The following is a 19,354-nucleotide window of genomic DNA, read 5'->3' on the forward strand; positions in this document are numbered from 1 at the left end:
TGTGTGTGTGTGTGTGTGTGCTGCAGGTCGTGTGTGTGCATATTCTGCTTGTCATGTGTGTGTGCTGCAGGTCGTGTGTGTGTGTGTATGTGTGTGCGGGGGTGCACGCGCATGTGTGTGCAGCAGGCAGGAGCGGCCCGAGGCCGGCTCTAGCAGCTGGCGCCCCAGACAGAAGGCGTGATTGGCGCCCCCGCCTACACGGCTGTCAATGGCCATGACGTTATCATCGGACGCCCGGGGCTGGCGGCGCCCTCTCCCGTCCCCAGAGGGTGTTCAAGGGCCTGGAGACAATGAAAGGGGCCTGGCTCACGTCCCAGAGAAAAGGCCAAGCTCTCACACACCTGCCAATAGGAAACCCTCACACTCAGGCAGGATGGACACAGGATTCTGGGCCGGCTGTTCCCTGCGTCTCTTACGTGTGTGGGTCCCACATCCACGGCCCTTTCCTGCCTCCTCAGCCGGCTCTCCCCTTCTAGCCGGGTCTGTCCCATCCCACGTTCCTCCTACGTGGGCCCCTTGCCGCGGGCTCCAGTCTCTGGCCGACCGAGTCGCACGGAGCGACCTTCCGGGGTGGCTCCCACACGCGTGTGGCTGTCGGCTCGTGCAGCCCCAGGGCTCCTGGCAGGCCTCACAGCCCGGCAGCGAGGTGAGGGACATGCTGCAGGTGGAGCTGGGGCCAGAGGGGGGACGGGACTTGGGCGTTACAAAGCCGAGTGTCGCCTCCCCCAAATGACAGGTGCCTAGAAATGTCACTGGGACCCCCCCAAGCCTGGGTCAGGCTCCTCGGTTTCCTGGATAATGCATGGGGAGGGGGAGAGGAATACGCCCGAATGGGACCCGCAGCAGCCAGCCCAGTAGGTGAAGAGCCACCTAAGCCAGCCCCTAGGAGATGCGGAGTTGGGGGGTGTCCTCAGCCCTGCTCTCCTCACAGAGTTCAGTGTCTACACGGGCGACCAGGAGGCACCTCTCTGTGCTGGCACCCCACAGCTGGGAGCCCCTCTCCGGGCGTCAGGTGCCCCTGGTGCTCACCGAGGAGGTGGGGGGTTCCCCGTCAAATTCTCCTCTGGCTGATTTAAAGACTGTGTCTCCCACTCCCACTCCCAATAACTGGCCTGTGAAGTGGGCCAGAGATGGTGAGTGAGTGACTCTTGAGCCCCAGTGTGAGGCCGGACAGCGAGGCAGGAGTCCAATTGGGGATGTCAAGAAGGAGAAATTAGGTTGGGGTCTAGACAGGGCGCTTCATTGGCGGAACCAGAATAGGACATTAGGACTCAGCTGTTGCGATTGAGGTGCCTCAGTTTCCCCACTCATAAAACGGGGATACTGAAAGGCTGGCATGCGCACAGAACCCTGGGTAGTCAGGCGCTGAACAGACACAGAGCTCGCACATTTATAGGTGGGGAAACTGAGGCACGGCACAAGGAAAGAGGTTACAGGTGGTCATGGCAGGAACAGAATCCACCTTTCCTGGCTTCTTCTCTTGCTGCACAGGGACTAGACTGAGAACTCAAACTCCCTCATTTTTCCAGTCATTGCGCCATGCTAGTTCAGAGGAAGGGGGCCACATGGCTATACAAAACCCCCCGTTTGAACACATCAACACCAGGCAGGTTCGCTCGGCAGCTCTTAGTCCCCTCGCAGCACGACAGCGGCTTTCTGGCAAATCCATCTGAATTCGGCGCTGCAGGTATCCGCGTAGATCTGCTTCCCTTTTACCACGCCACAGCCGTCATGGGCACCCGGGCCCCAGACCGTGAACCTGCAGAGCAAAGGGGAAAGGCAGCGAGGGATCCATTAGAGCAGTGGTGCCCAAACTTTTCGGATTTTTTATAAACTCTCACACTCCTTCCCCCCCCCCAATAGCAGCAAAACTTGCAAAAAAAAAAAAAAAGGGATTGCCCTTTTAAGAGCGGCCATTTTGAAATCTGCCCCAGCCAGCGTTAGCTGCGCGTGTTCCAGTGGGCTCTTTCTTGATGGGGTGATTGATGGGTGGAGGGGGAGGGCTGGGTCACCTCATGCCCCCCCCCCCCGTGGAATTTCTTCACTCTCCCCCAGTTTGGGAACCATTAGAGAGACCCTCCTCTTGCAGGAATGGAATGCTGGGAAGAGGGCCTTGAGTTAGGATGTCTCTGCAGCCAATGCTCTCTCTCATGTTTCCATGTGTGTGTGGAATAAATTTTGTTCTATGCGCAGAGGCATGTGTGGATGTGCACCACCACACTGCTAGCAGTGGGCACTCTGCTGACTGACTGGGTGGAGTTTGAATCTCTTCTGGGCAGCTGCCCACATGCTCAGCTTACAGGGAACACGGTCAGCATCCATCTTCCCGCAGTCAGGAGTCTCCAAGGAGGGCAGATCCTGCCCTGGGAGTTTTGTCTGGATCATTTCACTCCTGCTTTCTGCTTGTGGCCAGTTTTCCTTCTTGCTCCCTGCTGATTCAACAACACTGACCCCCAGCGATGAAAGTAACTTCACATGTCTGACAGGCACTGGCCTATTGCAACCTGAGTCCTTGCCAGCTCTTTCAATAGCTCGCTGCTGGCTTTCCCTACAGCTCAGCTCGCTGTTTCTGGAGCTGCGGCCCCCCTCCTCCCCCGGCGCCCTGGCTAACTTTCACCTCCGTTGACACCCACATCCAGAAAAGGATTTCAGTGCCTCGCTCCCGCAGGGCTCCGTCTACACTGGCATGATTTTGCGCAAGAACTCTTTTGCGGAAGAGTTCTTGTGCAAAAACTCTTCCACAAGAGCGCGTCTACACTGGCACGTGCCTTTGCACAAGAGATTTGCTTTTGCGCAAGAGCATCCATGCCAGTGCAGATGCTCTCTTGCGCAAGAAAGCTCTGATGGACATTTTAACCATCGGACTTTCTTGCGCAAGAAATTCATGTTGCCTGTCTACACTGGCCTCTTGTGCAAGAACAGTTGTGCACGAGGGCTTATCCCTAAGCGGGAGAGTCAGAGTTCTTGCACAAGAAGCCCTGATTTCTTACATTAAAATGGCAGCGTTCTTGCACAAGAACTCGTGGCCCGTGAAGACAGGCAGTAAGTTTGGCACAAAAGCGGCTGCTTTTGTGCAAGATCGCACCAATGTAGACACATGGAATTCAATGACAATGCGAGCGCCTTGAACTGATCTTTATACACCTTCTGCCGCCTGTGATTCTTGTTGGCTGCTCTTTCATTGTGAGGTTAGGACTCACCAGCCTGTTGCATCGCATATAATTGTTTTACGCTCCACGGGAGACAGTGGCAGGCTCAGAGACCGATTAGCAAAGTTACCAACCCACAGAAATTTCATTTATGGACAAAATGGGAAAACTGTACGGACAGACACATTTTTTTAAACAGACATAATTTTTATACCATATGAAGACGACATGACTGGCCAAAAGTGAAAAGTTATAGTTGTCATTCATACACCACAAGAGCAATATGAGGTTCAAATAAACAACTAAAACATCCAATTTCCACTGCTCCGTAGTAAAACGGCTGAAGCAGCCCAGAAGAAATTTAATTGCTGTAGAATAATTACTGTGGTTTCAAATTTTATTGCGCTTTTACAAAATGTATGGACACCTAAATTTTTTTACGGACTTTAATATCTAATTTTGGCTATTTTTTTACATACTGTCTGTAAATTTACTGACGGTTGGTGACCCTACAGATTAGTAGCCCTTCCTCTTCTGATAATCAATCCATGTGAGACCCATCGGACCCTAACACTAGTGTTAAGGGTGTGAGTGTGCATGTAACTTGTGCACAAGCCTGTGTAGAATTTCTATGCGCTTGGGTATTCATAGCCTTAATTAAACTTGAAAACCAGATAGACCTAATGATAGAGTGGAAGAATGAGTGGTGTGGCAAGGGTGAATAAAAAAAGTTATTTACTTGTTCCCATAATATAAGAACTAGAGGACACCAAATGAAATTAATGGGTAGCAGGTTTAAAACTAATAAAAGAAAAGTTCTTCACGCAGCATAGTCAACCTGTGGAACTCCTTGCCAGAGGAAGCTATGAAGGCTAGGACTATAACAGAGTTTAAAAAAGAGCTAGATAAATTCATGGAGGTTAGGTCTATAAAAGGCTATTAGCCAGGGGATAAAATGGTGTCCTTGGCCTCTGTTTGTCAGAGGCTGGAGAGGGATGGCAGGAGACAAATTGCTTGATCATTGTCTTCGGTCCACCCTCTCTGGGGCACCTGGTGTTGGCCACTGTTGGCAGACAGGATACTGGGCTAGATGGACCTTTGGTCTGACCCAGTACGGCCGTTCTTATGTTATTAATGGCTTCTTATGTCCCTTATGAAACTCCTGCTAGTACATCTCAGAATGATGTTTGCTTTTTTTTTTTTTTTTTTTTTGCAACAGTGAGACACCGTTGATGCCTGTTCAGCTTTGGACCCACTCTCCCCTCATCCCTGTCTGCAGGACTCCCTCCTGAAGAGTCATTTCCCGTTTTGTACGCTTGCAGCGGATTGTCCCTTCCTAACAAATCCACACACGTGCAAGAAAAATACGTCGCGATTCCAGTGAGTCGTCAGGCAACACTTACAGCGTTCGGTTTAGAGGGGAGCCGTCCACCCAGCTCCAGGTATTGGTACGGGCCGTGAAGTTCAAGCCGATCCAAAAGTGGCCTGTGCCTTTCGTAAGACTCTGTATGAAATCCTACGGAGTGTAAGACAAATGTTTGGGTGACCCTCACACGGTTTTATTCCCTCTTCATATACAGAGACCCCACCCCTCTGTCTCCCCATGAGGCCTATGAGGGGGCGTCTACACAGCTGTGTGATTTCGGAATATACTGGCATTATTTTGAAACCACAAAGTCTGCATCTAGACTGGCATGATTTTGCACAAATACTTTTAACGGAAAAGTTTTCCTGTTAAAAATATTTGTGCAAAAGAGCGTCTACACTAGCATGGTGTCAAGTATCAGAGGGGTAGCCGTGTTAGTCTGAATCTGCAAAAGCGACGAGGAGTCCTGTGGCACCTTATAGACTAACTGAAGTGTAGGAGCATAAGCTTTCGTGGGCAAAGACCCACTTCGTCAGATGCATGCATCTGACGAAGTGGGTCTTTGCCCACGAAAGCTTATGCTCCTTCAGTTAGTCTATAAGGTGCCACAGGACTCCTCGTCGCTTTTACACTAGCATGGATGCTTTTGCACAAAAGACATCTTTCGCGCAAAAGCATCCGTGCCAGTGTAGATGCTCTCTTGCGCAAGAAAGCTCTGATGGCCATGTTAGCCATCGGGCTTTCTTGCACAAGAAATTAACATGGCTGTGCAAGAATACTTGCGCAAGAGGGTTTATCCCTGAGCGGGAGCGTCGGAGTATTTGCGCAAGAACCACTGATTTCATACATTAGAACGTCAGTGTTCTTGCGCAAATTCTCGCGGCCAGTGTAGACAGGCAGCAAGATTTTGCGCAAAAGCGGCCGCTTTCGTGCAAAATCTTGCCAATGTAGACACAGCCAAAGTGAGCGTCTACATGGCAGGCCATTTTTTCGAAATAACAGCAGGCTGGGGGACGTCTTACTCTGACTCCAGTAACCCTCACTGCACGAGGAGGAAGGGACGTCGGAGGAAGAGCGTTCTCCTTTCGACTTCCTGCCGTGCAGACCGCCCCAAAAGCCGAATTTGGCTATTTCGACGGCAGCGACGCAATTGACGTCACTGAAGTTGCGCGCCTTGATTTGGCTTTTGCCCTGCAGTGTAGACATGCCCTGAGCAACCCAAAACATGCCAAGAAAATATATTCTGACCCTATGGGACCAGAATATGGGAACCTCTCTTTGCAACACGGAAGAAAAGACCCGTTTCCTTGAGAGTCGCTGGGTGGTAAAGGAGTCAAAAAGCTCCATTGATTCATGCCAGCTGGAGATCGATCCCTCTGACTCCAGGGGTGCTACACTGAATTGGATCCGTCGGGGGAATCAATTGCCCCGGCATATTGCCCTTCACCATCTCCTCTTGATCCTGGATCACAAGCATCTGGGAATTCTTCTGCTTGCAGGCTTGGCGGCTCTCGTTCCAGAACTGGCTCTCGTTCGAACCCCAGTAGCACTTGGCTCGGTTCTCCCACCAGTCCTTGGGACACAATATGCATCCGGTGCCCCCTGGAAGGAAAACAGAGACGTCCGGGAACTCACAGAAAGCCGGTATCGGTTTTTTCCCCCAAGCTGTTCCAAAGCTGGAGCCGGCGAGCAGTCCTAGAGCCAGGAACAGCCAGGCAGGTACCCCTAGCTGTCTCCAGGGCTGGAGCAGGCATCAGCTGGAGGTAGGAAGAATAAGGCAGCTACTGAAGAAAGGGCCAGTAAGGAGGCTGCCAGTGGCATACTGGCTAAGCTGTCAGCCTCTAGACCCGCGTCTCCCAAATATGAGTCGCCATTACATTTCAAAAGGGCTGCAGATGGCTCTAAAAGAGCCATTCACACATTTTTTTGAATTGCCCTGGGTCACCAAGTCTTCCTGAATTGTCAAAATGAGTCCCCATCTGGAAAAGGTTGGGAACTGCTGCTCTACACTCCGAGATTGTGGGTTTGAGTCCTGCCTACCCCAGTCTAAGAGCAGCCATGAAACCCTAGCGAGGTGCCCAAGATATCAGCATGGAGCACCCTGCCCCAGCAACAGGAGCAGAAGAGAGGTCCTCCAAGCAGGCTAGAGTGGCGGCCTCTGTGGTAGCCAATCAGGATGCAACAGGCCAATATAAAAGAAGCTGCTAGCTCAGGGCCTACCAGGCAAATCTAAGGGATGGCTGGGAGAACAGCAGCGATTCAGGATATAGCCACCTTGCCCAAAAATTTCCAACTGATTTTATCCTGTGCAGGAAGGGTGGGCTCTGTCTAGACTGGCCACTTTTTCTGGAAAATCGGCCGCTTTTCTGGAAAAACTTGCCAGCTGTCTACACTGGCCACTTGTATTTCCGCAAAAGCACTGACGATCACATGTAAGATTGTCAGTGCTTTTGCGGAAATACTACGCTGCTCCCATTCGGGCAAAAGTCTTTTTCCGAAAAACTTTTGCGCAAAAGGGCCAGTGTAGACAGCAGAGATTTGTTTTCCGAAAAAAAGCCCCGATGGCGAAAATGGCGATCGGGTCTTTTTTGCGGAAAAGCGCGTCTAGATTGGCCACGGACGCTTTTCCGCAAAAAGTACTTTTGCGGAAAAGCGTCCTGCCAATCTAGATGCTCTTTTCCGAAAATGCTTTTAACGGAAAACTTTAAAACGTTAAAAGCATTTCCGGAAAATCATGCCAGTGTAGACGTAGCCGTGGAGTTTATTTTCCCCCCTCTTTTCTTTTAGCCAAAGGGATTTCATCCAAACTGCCTCCCCCCAACTACAAACCCTGTATAATAAGATCAAGTTTGATCACAGTCAAGCACAGGAGCTGCATCTAGACTGGCAAGATTTTGCGCAAAAGCATGCACTTTTGCGCAAAATCTTGCCGCCCGTCTACACTGGCCGCGAGTATTTGTGCAGGAACATTGACTTTGTACTGTACAAAATCAGTGCTTCTCGTGCAAATCCTCTGATGCTCCCGCTCAGGGATAAGCCCTCTTGCGCACGTATTCTTATGCAAGTGGGCCAGGGTAGACAGCCACGTTAATTTCTTGCACAAGAAAGCCCAATGGCTAAAATAGTGATAGAACTGTAGCCATGTTAAAATAGCCATCATAGCTTTCTTGCTCAAGAAAGCGTCTACACTGCGCTTTTGCGAGAAAGCATCCGTGCCAGTGTAGATGCTCTTTTGCGCAAATCCTTTTAACGGAAAAACTTTTCCGTTAAAAGTGTTTGCGCGAAATCATGCCAGTCTAGACGCAGCCAGGGAGTTTCATCATAGAGGAGAAATATGTGAGCGTCTGCAAACTGGCATGAACGCTGCCTGGCTTTAGGGCACTCTGTAGAGTGAGAATTACCCCCTGGGACCACTAGGGGTCACTGCCGCTCTTACATAGGTGCCTGCTGGCTCTGTGCGGAATATAAGACATTAGTATGTTCTGGGGGATAGTGGGTGGCGAGGGAAGGGTGGATGGGAAATCAGGACCCTGAGGCTGATAGTTCCCGGGGGGCCATGGGGAGAGGCCAGTGCTCCAGCTCAGCCTGATTGGCAGGCTAATGAGGGACTCAGGAGGCCACAGGAATCCCGTCCTCCACGGGAGCTGGTTTGCATGGGTCCGACAGAGTGGGGCAGAGTTAAGGAGAAAGCAGAGGTTTGAGCTGAGCTGGGGAGCAGAGCCGGGCCAGGCAGAGAGCAGCAGGGACATGGCGCAGGGAGCAGGTCCGTGCTGCAGCCAGAGAGCCTGAGGGGTCAGAGAAGCCACCCAGGGAGATGGAGGCATGGACGAGGGGGCGGGGATGGAGCTGTCTGGAGCTGGGTGCAGTGAGCAGCCGGAGAGTTTGAAGGGGGCTGAGGGAAATGGCCTAGGGAAGGGAGACAGCACCAGCCAAGAGACTTTGCAGGCCAGATCCCAATGGGAGAGGTTGGGGAAGGGCTGATTTTGGGGAGATGGGCCCTGCCCCTTGGAGCCTAAAAGTGCCAGAGCAATTGTCAGACCCACAGCATACAGGTTTCTGTAAAGGGAAATCCTGTCTTACTAATCTATTAGAGTTCTTTGAAGGGGTTAACAAACATGCAGACACAGGAGATCCAGCAGATATTTCTTAGATTTATCAGAAAGCCTTAGACGAGGTCCCTCGCCAAAGTCTCTTGTGTAAATTACACGGCCATGGGATAAGAGGGAAGGTCCTTTCTTGGACTGAGAACTGGTTAAAAGACAGGAAACAAAGGGTAGGAATAAATGGTAAATTTTCAGAATGGAGAGGGGTAACTAGTGGTGTACCCCAAGGGTCAGTCTTAGGACCAATCCTGTTCAACTTTTATTCAGAAATGATCTGGAGAAAGGGGTAAACAGTGAGGTGGTAAAGTTTGCGGATGATACTAAACTGTTTAGGATAGTCAAGACAGAAGCAGACCGTGAAGAACTTCAAAAAGATCTCACCAAACTGAGTGATTGGGCAACAAAATGGCAAATGAAATGTAATGTGGATAAGTGTAAAGTAATGCACATTGGAAAAAATAACCCCAACTATATGTACAATATGATGGGGGCTAATTTGGCTACGACAAATCAGGAAAGATCTTGGAGTTATCGTGGACAGTTCTCTGAAAACTTCCACGCAGTGTGCAGCGGTGGTCAAAAAGGCAAATAGGATGCTAGGAATTATTAAGAAAGGGATAGAAAATAAGACACAGAATATCTTACTGCCCTGTATAAAACTATGGTACGCCCACATCTTGAATACTGTGTACAGATGTGGTCTCCTCACCTCAAAAAAGATATTTTGGCTTTGGAAAGGGTTCAGAAAAGGGCAACTAAAATGATTAGGGGTTTCGAACGGGTTCCATATGAAGAGAGGCTAAAGCGATTGGGACTTGTCAGTTTAGAAAAGAGGAGACTGAGGGGGGATATGATAGAGGTCTATAAAATCATGAGTGGTGTGCAGAAGGCGAATAAAGAAAAGTTATTTATTAGTTCCCGTAATAGAAGAACTAGGGGACACCAAATGAAATTAATAGGTAGCAGGTTTAAAACTAATAAAAGAAAGTTCTTCTTCACAAAGTGCATAATCAACCCGTGGAACTCCTTGCCAAAGGAGGCTGTGAAGGCTAGGACTATAACAGAGTTTAAAGAGAAGCTAGATAATTTCGTGGAGGTTAGGTCCATAAAAGGCTATTAGCTAAGGGATAGAAATGGTGTCCCTGGCCTCTGTTTGTCAGAGGCTGGAGACGGATGGCAGGAGACAAATCGCTGATCATTGTCTTCAGTCCACCCCCTCTGGGGCACCTGGTGCTGGCCACTGTCGGCAGACAGGCTACTGGGCTAGATGAACCTTTGGTCTGACCCAGTATGGTCATTCTTACGTTCTTGTTATCCCTGTGGCCCAGCCAGGGCCTGGGAGATGTGAGGCAGCTGGGGCAGAGACTGTCTCTCGCTGCGTCTGTGCAGTGCCCGGCACAATGGGGCCCTGATCTCAGCTGGGGCTGGGACTGTCTGGGCCTGTAGGTATTACTATTCTGGACATAGCGAATGAGAATCCCCACCCTGAAAGCTCAGTTGAAATAGATCCTTAAACCTATTGTACAGATGGGAAAACTGAGGCCCAGAGGCAGTGTTGTAGCCAGGCTGGGACAGAGGGGCTATGACAGAGCCAGGCACTGTGATCTCGAGTCCCATTGTGAACAGTGAGTATTTTCCAGCAGACGTTAACAGATGGGCTGTTCGCACCCTCCCAGAACTCCCCCACTCCCGTGGTTCCCAGGTTCCGAACCCGACATGGAAGCTGGTTCAGAGACAGCCTGCGCTGTGGTTACCTGCTGGGCTGCTCTGGGCCAGGTCACACAGACTCTGCATGAGCTGAGACATGGAGGCCTCCTGCCGATGGTTGCTTTCGGAGCTGCAGCGGGTCCCGCCGGCCCGGAAACCTACCAAACAGCACCGGCACACAGCTCGTGAGGATCCTCTGAGGAGCCAGGCCCCGTTCCATCGCACAGGGAGCCGGTCCAAGAGAAAGGGGATGAATCTGGCCTCGGTTCCTCCTTGGCCTGCCCTCTGGGGCAGCCTTTACGCTAATGCAGATTGTTTAATTATTATTTTAATGGAATCCTAGAATACTGAAACTGGCAGGGACCTCGAGAGGTCATTGGGTCCAGTCTCCTGCTCTCATGGCAGGACCCAGCACCGTCTAGACCATCCCCGACAGGTGTCTGTCCAACCTGCTCTTCAATATCTCCAGAGATGGAAATTTCACAACCTCCCTGGGTAATTTATTCCTATGTTTCACCACCTTGACAGGCAGGAAGTTTGTTCTAATATCCAACCTAAACCTCCCTTGCTGCAATTTTAAGCCCATTGCTTCTTGTCCTGTCCTCAGAGGCCAAGGAGAACAATTTTTCTCCCTCCTTCTTGTGATACCCTTTTAGATACTTGAAAACCACAATCATGTCCCCCCTCAGTCTTCTCCTTTCCAAACTAAACAAGCCCAATTCCTTCAGTCTTCCCTCATAGCTCATGTTTTCCAGGCCTTTCATCCTTCTTGTTGCTCTTCCCTGGACTTTCTCCAGTTTCTCCACATCTTCCTTGAAATGCGGTGCCCAGAACTGGACACAATCCTCCAACTGAGGCCTAATCGGTGCAGAATAGAGCAGAACGACTTCTCGTGTCTTGCTCACAGCACTCCCGTTCATGCCTCCCAGAATCATGTGTGCTTTTTTTGCAACAGCATCACACTTGTGGTCCACCCTGACCCCTAGATCCCTTTCTGCGGGAATCCTTCCTAGACAGTCGTTTCCCATTCTGTGTGTGTGAAACGGATTCGATAAATAAAAAACCCTCGTTTTCCCATCATCTTCCCTTCCTCCTCCTTTTTGCCCCTTTTTCTGCTTTCCTGTTTTTGCCACGAATCAAGGCTGGTCGATGGAGAAAATGGGAGAAACATTTTCAAATTATTCATTAAAAACCTCCAGAGCATAGAATCATAGAATAATAGGACTGGAAGGGACCTCGAGAGGTCATCGAGTCCAGCCCCCCGCCCTCAAGGCAGGACCAAGCTCCACCTACACCATCCCTGACAGATGTCTGTCTAACCTGGAAAAGATGTCGTGAAAGCCTTCGGCAGAAAAAACAAACAAACAAAAAGTTAGGGTTGAGTTTTTAAAACAATCAGAAGGAAGAAAATGCCAGCTGCTGTAGTCAGTAATGTGTTTCCCATGCCCCTGAAGCGAGAGGGGGACTGGCGGCTGGACAACAGGGAATCAGACCCATTGAGCTGAGCCGGGTCTGGAGAACACAGCAAAAACTGGGCCCCGTGAATGTGCCCCACCGGAGCACATGAACCGCGGCTAATGGGGGAGTCGGAGAAACTTGCCATTGCGGGCAAAACGCCAGCTTCTCATTTCTCCGGTATCCTGAGCGGTGGGTATGAGAGGAAGGGGAAGCTAAGCTCTGGGTTTCCGGCCCTCCCCTGCCTGCCTGCCTACTCTCCAGAGGGCTAGCGCCACATGCTGCCCACCCCCCCGTGCTGGGTGGCGGGGCTGCACGTGGTCTGGAGGGGTGGGGCGGAGGCTGCCCGAGTTTTAGGTGGGCAGGGAAGCTTGGAGCTGCCTGTTCTCTGGTGGGGCCTGGGGTTGCCTGTGCTCAGGGCTGGGGGGCACAGGGAAGGCTGGGGCCATGAGACACCCATACTCTGGAGGGGCGGGTGTACTGAGGGTGGGAGCTGCCACTACAAGGGGGGCTTGGCTCTTACGGGGAGTAAGTTTGCCAGGTGTCCGGTATTGGCCCGGTACACGGCTCCTATCTGGTAAAAAACCCAGAAAATACCAGCCATGTAAAAATGTTCCGTATTTTGTTTCTCTCAGACGGAAAGCCATTGGGCCTTTTTTTTTTTTTTTGGCTCAATAACATTGGTGTGTCCCCCTTTTTTGCTCAACCAATTTTTTTCCTGCCATGAAAACAATCAGTTCCATACATACAAGATGGGAAGCGACTGTCTAGGAAGGAGCATGGCGGAAAGGGATCTAGGGGTCATAGTGGACCACAAGTTGAATATGAGTCAACAGTGTGATGCTGTTGCAAAAAAAGCAAATATGATTCTAGGTTGTATCAACAGGTGTGTTGTAAGCAAAACTCGTGAAGTCATTCTGCCGCTCTACTCTGCACTAGTTAGGCCTCAGCTGGAGTACTGTGTCCAGTTCTGGGCGCCACATTTCAAGAAAGATGTGGAGAAATTGGAAAGGGTCCAGAGAAGAGCGACAAGAATGATTAAAGGTCTAGAGAACATGACCTATGAAGCCAGGCTTCACGAACTGGGCTTGTTTAGTTTGGAAAAAAGAAGATGAAGGGGGGACATGAGAGCGGTTTTCAAATATCTAAAAGGGTGTCACAAGGAGGAAGGAGAAAATTTGTTCCTCTTGGTTTCTGAGGACAGGACAAGGAGTAATGGGCTTAAAGTGCAGCAGGGGAGGTTTGGATTGGACATTAGGAAAAAATTCCTAACTGTCGGGGTGGTCAAACACTGGAATAAATTGCCAAGGGAGGTGGTGGAATCTCCCTCTCTGGAGATATTTAAGAACAGGTTAAATAGACATCTGTCAGGGATGGTGTAGACGGAGCTTGGTCCTGCCTTGAGGGCAGGGGGCTGGACTCGATGACCTCTTGAGGTCCCTTCCAGTCCTATTATTCTATGATTCTATGATCAGTATTTTTTGTGACAGTATCGGGCAACCCTAAAGGGAGCGCGTGGACGGCAGGGGTCTTGGGAAGCAGGGCTGAGGGCTTGCCTCCGCCAGCCCTAAATTCACCCCCAGCTCTGCCCCTTCTGCCAAGGCCCCGCCCCTACGGGAGCCAAGCCCCTCCCCTGAAGTACAGGCCAAAGTCCGGGGAGGGCAGGCCCATGGGGGCAGTTTGGCTCCACCCCCAGTACATCTTCAGTAGCCATTCTGGGGACGGAGTGTGGGCGGGGCCGGGCTGGCCGTGTCTTCCCCCACCTATTAAACCAACTGCCCCTGGCCATCCCCTGTAACCCTGCTCCAGCCCTTGCAATAGGCCCTGCGGTAAAAGGGCTGCAGACGTAAGACCCGTCTAGGCCTGTAGGCTGTCCCATACAGGTGAGCCCCAGAGGGCAGGTAAAGGGCAAATACAGCATCTAGCTTCAACACTGGGAGCAAAGAAGATCCAGAAAACGACAGCTCTGTCAGTCCAAATTTGGTACTCGGGGAGATGCCAGAGCAAATAAGGAAGCAGTACGTTTGCAAGCCCCAGCTGGCCAGCTGGAGCCGCCCGGCGGGGTGCGTAAAGAATAAACCCTGGAAAATTTCCTTCTTCGTACCTCGGGGTGGGTGCAAACCCAGTGGAAACATCACGCTCAGAAGCGTCACGGTGGTTCACTCTCAAAAAAGGGGGGGTGGATCTGTGGGGTCCTGTGGGGTCTGTCCAAGGGAGGTAGCGGGATCCCCATCCTGGGAGGTGTTGAAGAGCAGGTGGGAGCGGCCAGGGCCGTTCTAGATTTCCGTGGTGCTGCCTCTGCATTTGGACTCGGTCGTGCTGACTTTGCGAGCTCCCTCTCAGCCCAGCATCGCTGGGATGCTATAAAAACCCAACCGCGTGAAACCCGCTGGCAAAGTTCCCATCGGCTTTCATGTCACCTGGATTCCACCCCTGGCATGGGCCAAAACGATCTCCCAGCTACTTACCCCAGATGTTCTGAGCAATCACAGCCGCCGTCAGAAGGACACACACAGCTCCTAACATCACCACAGCAATTTTATAACCCACGAGGCTGGGAGGAGACCCTGCAGGATTCCATCAGGTGGGGAAACCACGTCAGAGAAGGATCAAAGGAGGCCCAGAGGGATTGCCAGTGAAACCTGCCACGCAGAGTCTGGCACTAAACCTAGCTTAGTCCCCGCAGCTCCCTCATCAGGGCTACGTCTAGACTGGCATGATTTTCCGCAAATGCTTTTCACGGAAAAGTTTTTCCGTGAAAAGCATTTGCGGAAAAGAGCATCTAGATTGGCGGGACGCTTTTCCGCAAAAGCACTTTTTGTGGAAAAGCATCCATGCCAATCTAGATGCAGTTTTGCGCAAGAAAGCCCTGATCGCCATTTTCGCCATTGGGGCTTTTTTGCGCAAAACAATATCGTGTTGTCTACACTGGCCCTCTTGTGCAAAAGCATTTGCACAAGAGGGCTTTTGCCTGAATGGGAGCAGCATAGTATTTGCGCAAGAACACTGACAATCTTAGAATCATAGAATAATAGGACTGGAAGGGACCTCGAAAGGTCATCGAGTCCAGCCCCCCGCCCTCAAGGCAGGACCAAGCTCTGTTTACACCATCCCTGACAGATGTCTATCTAACCTGTTCTTAAATACCTCCAGAGAGGGAGATTCCACCACCTCCCTTGGCAATTTATTCCAATATTTGACCACCCTGACAGTTAGGAATTTTTTCCTAATGTCCAATCTAAACCTCCCCTGCTGCACTTTAAGCCCATTACTCCTTGTCCTGTCCTCAGAAACCAAGAGGAACAAATTTTCTCCTTCCTCCTTGTGACACCCTTTTAGATCTTACATGAGCTCGTCAGAGTTCTTGCAGAAATTCAAGCGGCCAGTGTAGACAGCTGACAAATATTTCTGTAAAAGCAGCTGCTTTTGCAGAAAAACTTGCCAGTCTAGACGCAGCCCAGTTGTGCTGGGTGCTGCACAGACACAGCGAGAGACAGTCCCTGCCCAGACGATCACATATATAATTAAACAAGGGAAACAAAGGCACAGAGACTTGCTCAACTTGATTAGCAGGAATCCAACCCAACACCCCCTGGCTTTACCCTACCCTACTACAGAGATATTTCTATTTTATCTCTTTAAATATTGATTTATATTTAAGACAGTTCAACCAACAGTTCTTACCAACATTTTTTTCCAGTTAGCATCAGCAGAACCAACGGATAATACAATTAAACAGCTCAGGCTGCGTCTAGATTGGCAAGTTTTTCCGCAAAAGCAGTTGCTTTTGCGGAAAAACTTGCCAGCTGTCTACACTGGCCACTTGAATTTGCGCAAGAACACTGATGATCTCATGTAAGATTGTCAGTGTTCTTGCACAAATACTATGCTGCTCCCATTCAGGAAAAAGCCCTCTTGCGTAAATATATTTGCACAAGAGGGCCAGTGTAGACAGGTAAAAACTGTTTTGCTCAAAAAAGCCCTGATGGCGAAAATGGCGATCGGGGCTTTCTTGTGCAAAACCGCGTCTAGATTGGCACAGATGCTTTTCCGCAAAACGTGCTTTGGCGCAAAAGCATCCGTGCCAATCTAGACGCTCTTTTCCGCAAATGCTTTTAACGGAAAAACTTTTCCGTTAAAAGCATTTGCGGAAAATCATGCCAGTCTAGACGTAGCCCTCAGTGTTTATTCCCTCCTTGTCTCTCCAGGTAGGAGCGTAGGACTGTTCCAAAAATGTTGTAGTCATGTCAGACCATTCAAATCCCTTTTTTAATGATTATATATGAGAGGAAACTAGGAAACACCAAACAGGAGTTTGCAGAGCTAACAGTGTCAAATCAGCAAGAGTCTTTAAATAGAGCCGAAGCAGGAACAATCTGTGCAAGTATATGTTAGCCTGTGGATAACCATGATTTTAAGGGCACTGTTAAGAAAGATAAGGACATTTCTGAGAGGCTGAAATAGAGCCAAAGCAGGAACAATCTATGCAAGGTAAGTTAGTCTGCAGGTAACCATGATTTTAAAGGAGCAATTAAGGAAGATAAATGCATTTCTGAGAAGCTAAATTTCTTTCTTGGCAACAGTTTTCATAGCAAAGGGTGTGAGGTAGAGTCCTATCTTAGTTCTGCTCTTTTCTGGTAACAACCTCACAACCTCAGCTGCCAGAATAGGAAATTGGCCATTAAAAAATAACAAGTCACAAAATCACTCAGCCACAATTGAAAATGTTAGCCACAAATCCCCCCCCCCCCCCGAGCATTTTGTTCTGTTTCACACCAAATTCCTCCATCGAAATCTGCTGACCTGCCCAAACCACGACTGGAGGAAAGAAACAACAAATGGTCTGGTAGCACTTTATAAACTAACAAAACATGTCGATGGGATCATGAGCTTTCCCACTTCTTCAGATGACTGGAGTTTTGAGTTTAGGATATGCAGACCCAAAATAAATAGGAGAGCAGGGTGAGAAGGAGGAAAGAAAGGAGCGGGGTGGTAGACAGGGAGCTAGAGGGAATCAGTAAGTATTTGAAGATTGGTGATAGAAATGTAGCTGTGTTAGTATGGTGTAGCTGAAACAAAAAACAGGACTGTGTAGCACTTTAAAGACTAACAAGATGGTTTATTAGGTGATGAGCTTTCGTGGGCCAGACCCACTTCCTCAGATCAAATAGTGGAAGAAAATAGTCACAACCATAGATACCAAAGGATACAATTAAAAAAAAAGTGAAGATTGGGTGGTTAAAACAAAGCAGATAAGAGTCAAAGTCAATTGATAGTATCCTTGCTGACAGCTCTTTGTGTAGATTCCTGTGTCAGCCAGGATACTATCAATTGGCTTTGATTCTTACCTGCTTCTTTTTAACTACCCAGTCTTCAGATATGTACTGATTCTCTCTAGCTCCCTGTCTCCTACCCGACTCCTTTCTTTCCTCTCCCCTCCCGCTTCTCTCCTATTTATTTTGGGTCTGCATGTCCTAAACTCAAAACTCCAGTCATCTGAAGAAGTGGGCTGTGCCTACGAAAGCTCCAGTCCCAACGACATGTTTTGTTGGTCGATAAAGTGCTACCAGACCATGTGTTGTTTTTTTCTATACAGATGAACTCAGCTACCCCCTGGAACTGGAGGAAAGAAGTTTTGCAGAACAAAAACATGTTTTTGGTCTTCGCATTTCTGATGCCGTTTTGTTTAAACGGCAAGCGTTTTGGGGTGGAGGTGTCAAAATATTTGCCCCCAGAATTCCACATGGGAAGCGCAGGGGTGTTTTTTTCCAAGGAAATCCTGGTTTTGCTGGCGCGAATACAGCCAGGTTCGGCTCATGCCTTCCCTGAAACTGACAGGGCAGAGGGGGTTACTGTGTGGAAGGTAGAGGTGGGTTTAAAGCACCATACCTTGTCTCCGGGGTGGCGGTGGCGGGGTCGGGTTTACTTTCTTGACCTGGGGAGTCATGAACATGTAACCGAATTCGTCTTCCATCTTCTGATGGCTCTGCCGGGCTTAGGGTCTCACAGAGGACATGCCGAGGAGCCGGGGTAGATTCAGGCTGGCCTCCACTGCAGAGGAAGTACTGTACTTCAGAGGAAATACTGACTCCACCCCGAGCATCAAGTGCAAAACCACCTCCTGGTGAACCAGATGTGACCACAGAGCCAGGGGCTGTGCAGGGTCCTGAGGGTTGTCACATATTCCCAAGCTGGGGGAACCCCTGACACCCGTTGGGAATAAGTTCCGGAGAGCTGTGCCTATTGACTCCAGTGGGCTGTGGCTGATAGACGACATTGACAGGGAGGGAGGGCGGATGGATCTGGCCTACTGACCCCAAGCTAGTGACAGACGAGTGACACTCGCAGGCGAGGTGGAACCACCGTTGCCTGTAGCGCTCTGGGTGACTTACACCAGGAGGGAATTGGGGGCAGTACACCAGTGGGGAGGATCTGCCGAGAGCCCGTTCCTGCTCCTGGCAGTTAGAGGCTACAGACACCCAGATCATAGACTCATGGACAATTAGGGTGGGAAGAGACCTCAGGAGTCATCAAGTCCAGCCCCCGGCCCAAAGCAGGATTAACCCAACTCAATCATGCCAGCCAGGACTTTGTTCAGCCAGGACATAAACACCTCTAGGGATGGAGAGTCTGATCCCTCCCTAGGGAACCCATCCCAGCGCTTCCCCACCCGCCTAGGGAAATACTTTTTCCTAATCTCCAACCTAGACCTCCCCCGCTGCAACTTGATGTAAGGGGACTGTTCCCCCTTACTAAAACTCTGTGGGAGTTTTTGGTTTGCCAGCTCGCAGTATCTGAAGGGGAAGAGTTCATGAGACTGACTGACCCCAGAGACAATGGAAAGCAGCCAACACTCCAGCTCAGCCTGATTGACAGGTTGGACAGGCCAGTGAGGAAGGGGAGAGGCCAGGCCCCGTCCTCCCTGTGAGCTGGGATTGTTCTGTCTCTGTCTCTGAACAAACAAGCTGTGTGCAGAAGAGGTCCTGCAAAGACAGAGAGCTGAAAAGAGCAGTGCAAGCTGTATGAAGGAGTCCTGCAAAAGGAACAGAGAGCTGAGACACTGCTAAGAGGAGTGCAAGCTGTGCTGAGGGGCAGTTTTTGCAGCAGCAGAGCCAGGCATACGCAGCACAGGGAGTGCAGAGCCTGTGTTGAGCAGCAGACTGGCAGTGCTCAGAGCCAAAAGGAACAGAGAAGCAACACAAGGAGCTGGAACTGGCCAAGCAGCACAGCCTGCAAAGTGTGGGGAAAGGCTCTGGACTGGGAGAGGGGTCTGGCCACTTCGAGCTTGAGACTGTGTGGTCACTACCAGAGCAAGCGTGTCCAGCCTGCAGCCCCCCCTGCAGCATATCCAGGGCCTCTAAGAAAGAGACTGTGGACTGTCCTTACACTCTGCAGGCTGCTGTTTTGATGTCCCTGTGCTACAGAGCAGGGCTGTGTGTTCCCATTTAACCAGTCTCATTTTGTCTTATTCTTTTCTCTTTAATCCGTTGTTGTTTAATAAATTGTATTTGCTTTGAACCTTATGAAGTGGTCACTGGGCCAAGAAGGCCTGCAGTGTGAAGAGAGCACCTCGG

The 19,354-nt window shown here is 50.2% G+C and overlaps 1 protein-coding gene across 1 annotated transcript; it reads right to left on the reverse strand.

Annotated features, from left to right (window-relative positions):
* Positions 1-1,183: 1,183 nt before the first annotated feature.
* LOC102443604 (killer cell lectin-like receptor subfamily F member 1) lies at positions 1,184-14,563 on the reverse strand. The gene is made up of 5 exons (XM_025191008.3): positions 14,249-14,563; positions 10,373-10,483; positions 5,963-6,117; positions 4,553-4,665; positions 1,184-1,759 (listed from the first exon to the last, which is right to left on the reverse strand). Exons 1-5 carry the CDS (start codon positions 14,304-14,306, stop codon positions 1,627-1,629), a joined length of 570 nt encoding a protein of 189 aa, XP_025046793.3. The 5' UTR covers positions 14,307-14,563; the 3' UTR covers positions 1,184-1,626.
* Between the last annotated feature and the right edge of the window lie 4,791 nt (positions 14,564-19,354).

This window comes from Pelodiscus sinensis, chromosome 19 (genome assembly GCF_052426305.1).
Source record: "Pelodiscus sinensis isolate ZL-2025 chromosome 19, ASM5242630v1, whole genome shotgun sequence".
Taxonomy (NCBI): Eukaryota; Metazoa; Chordata; order Testudines; family Trionychidae; genus Pelodiscus; species Pelodiscus sinensis.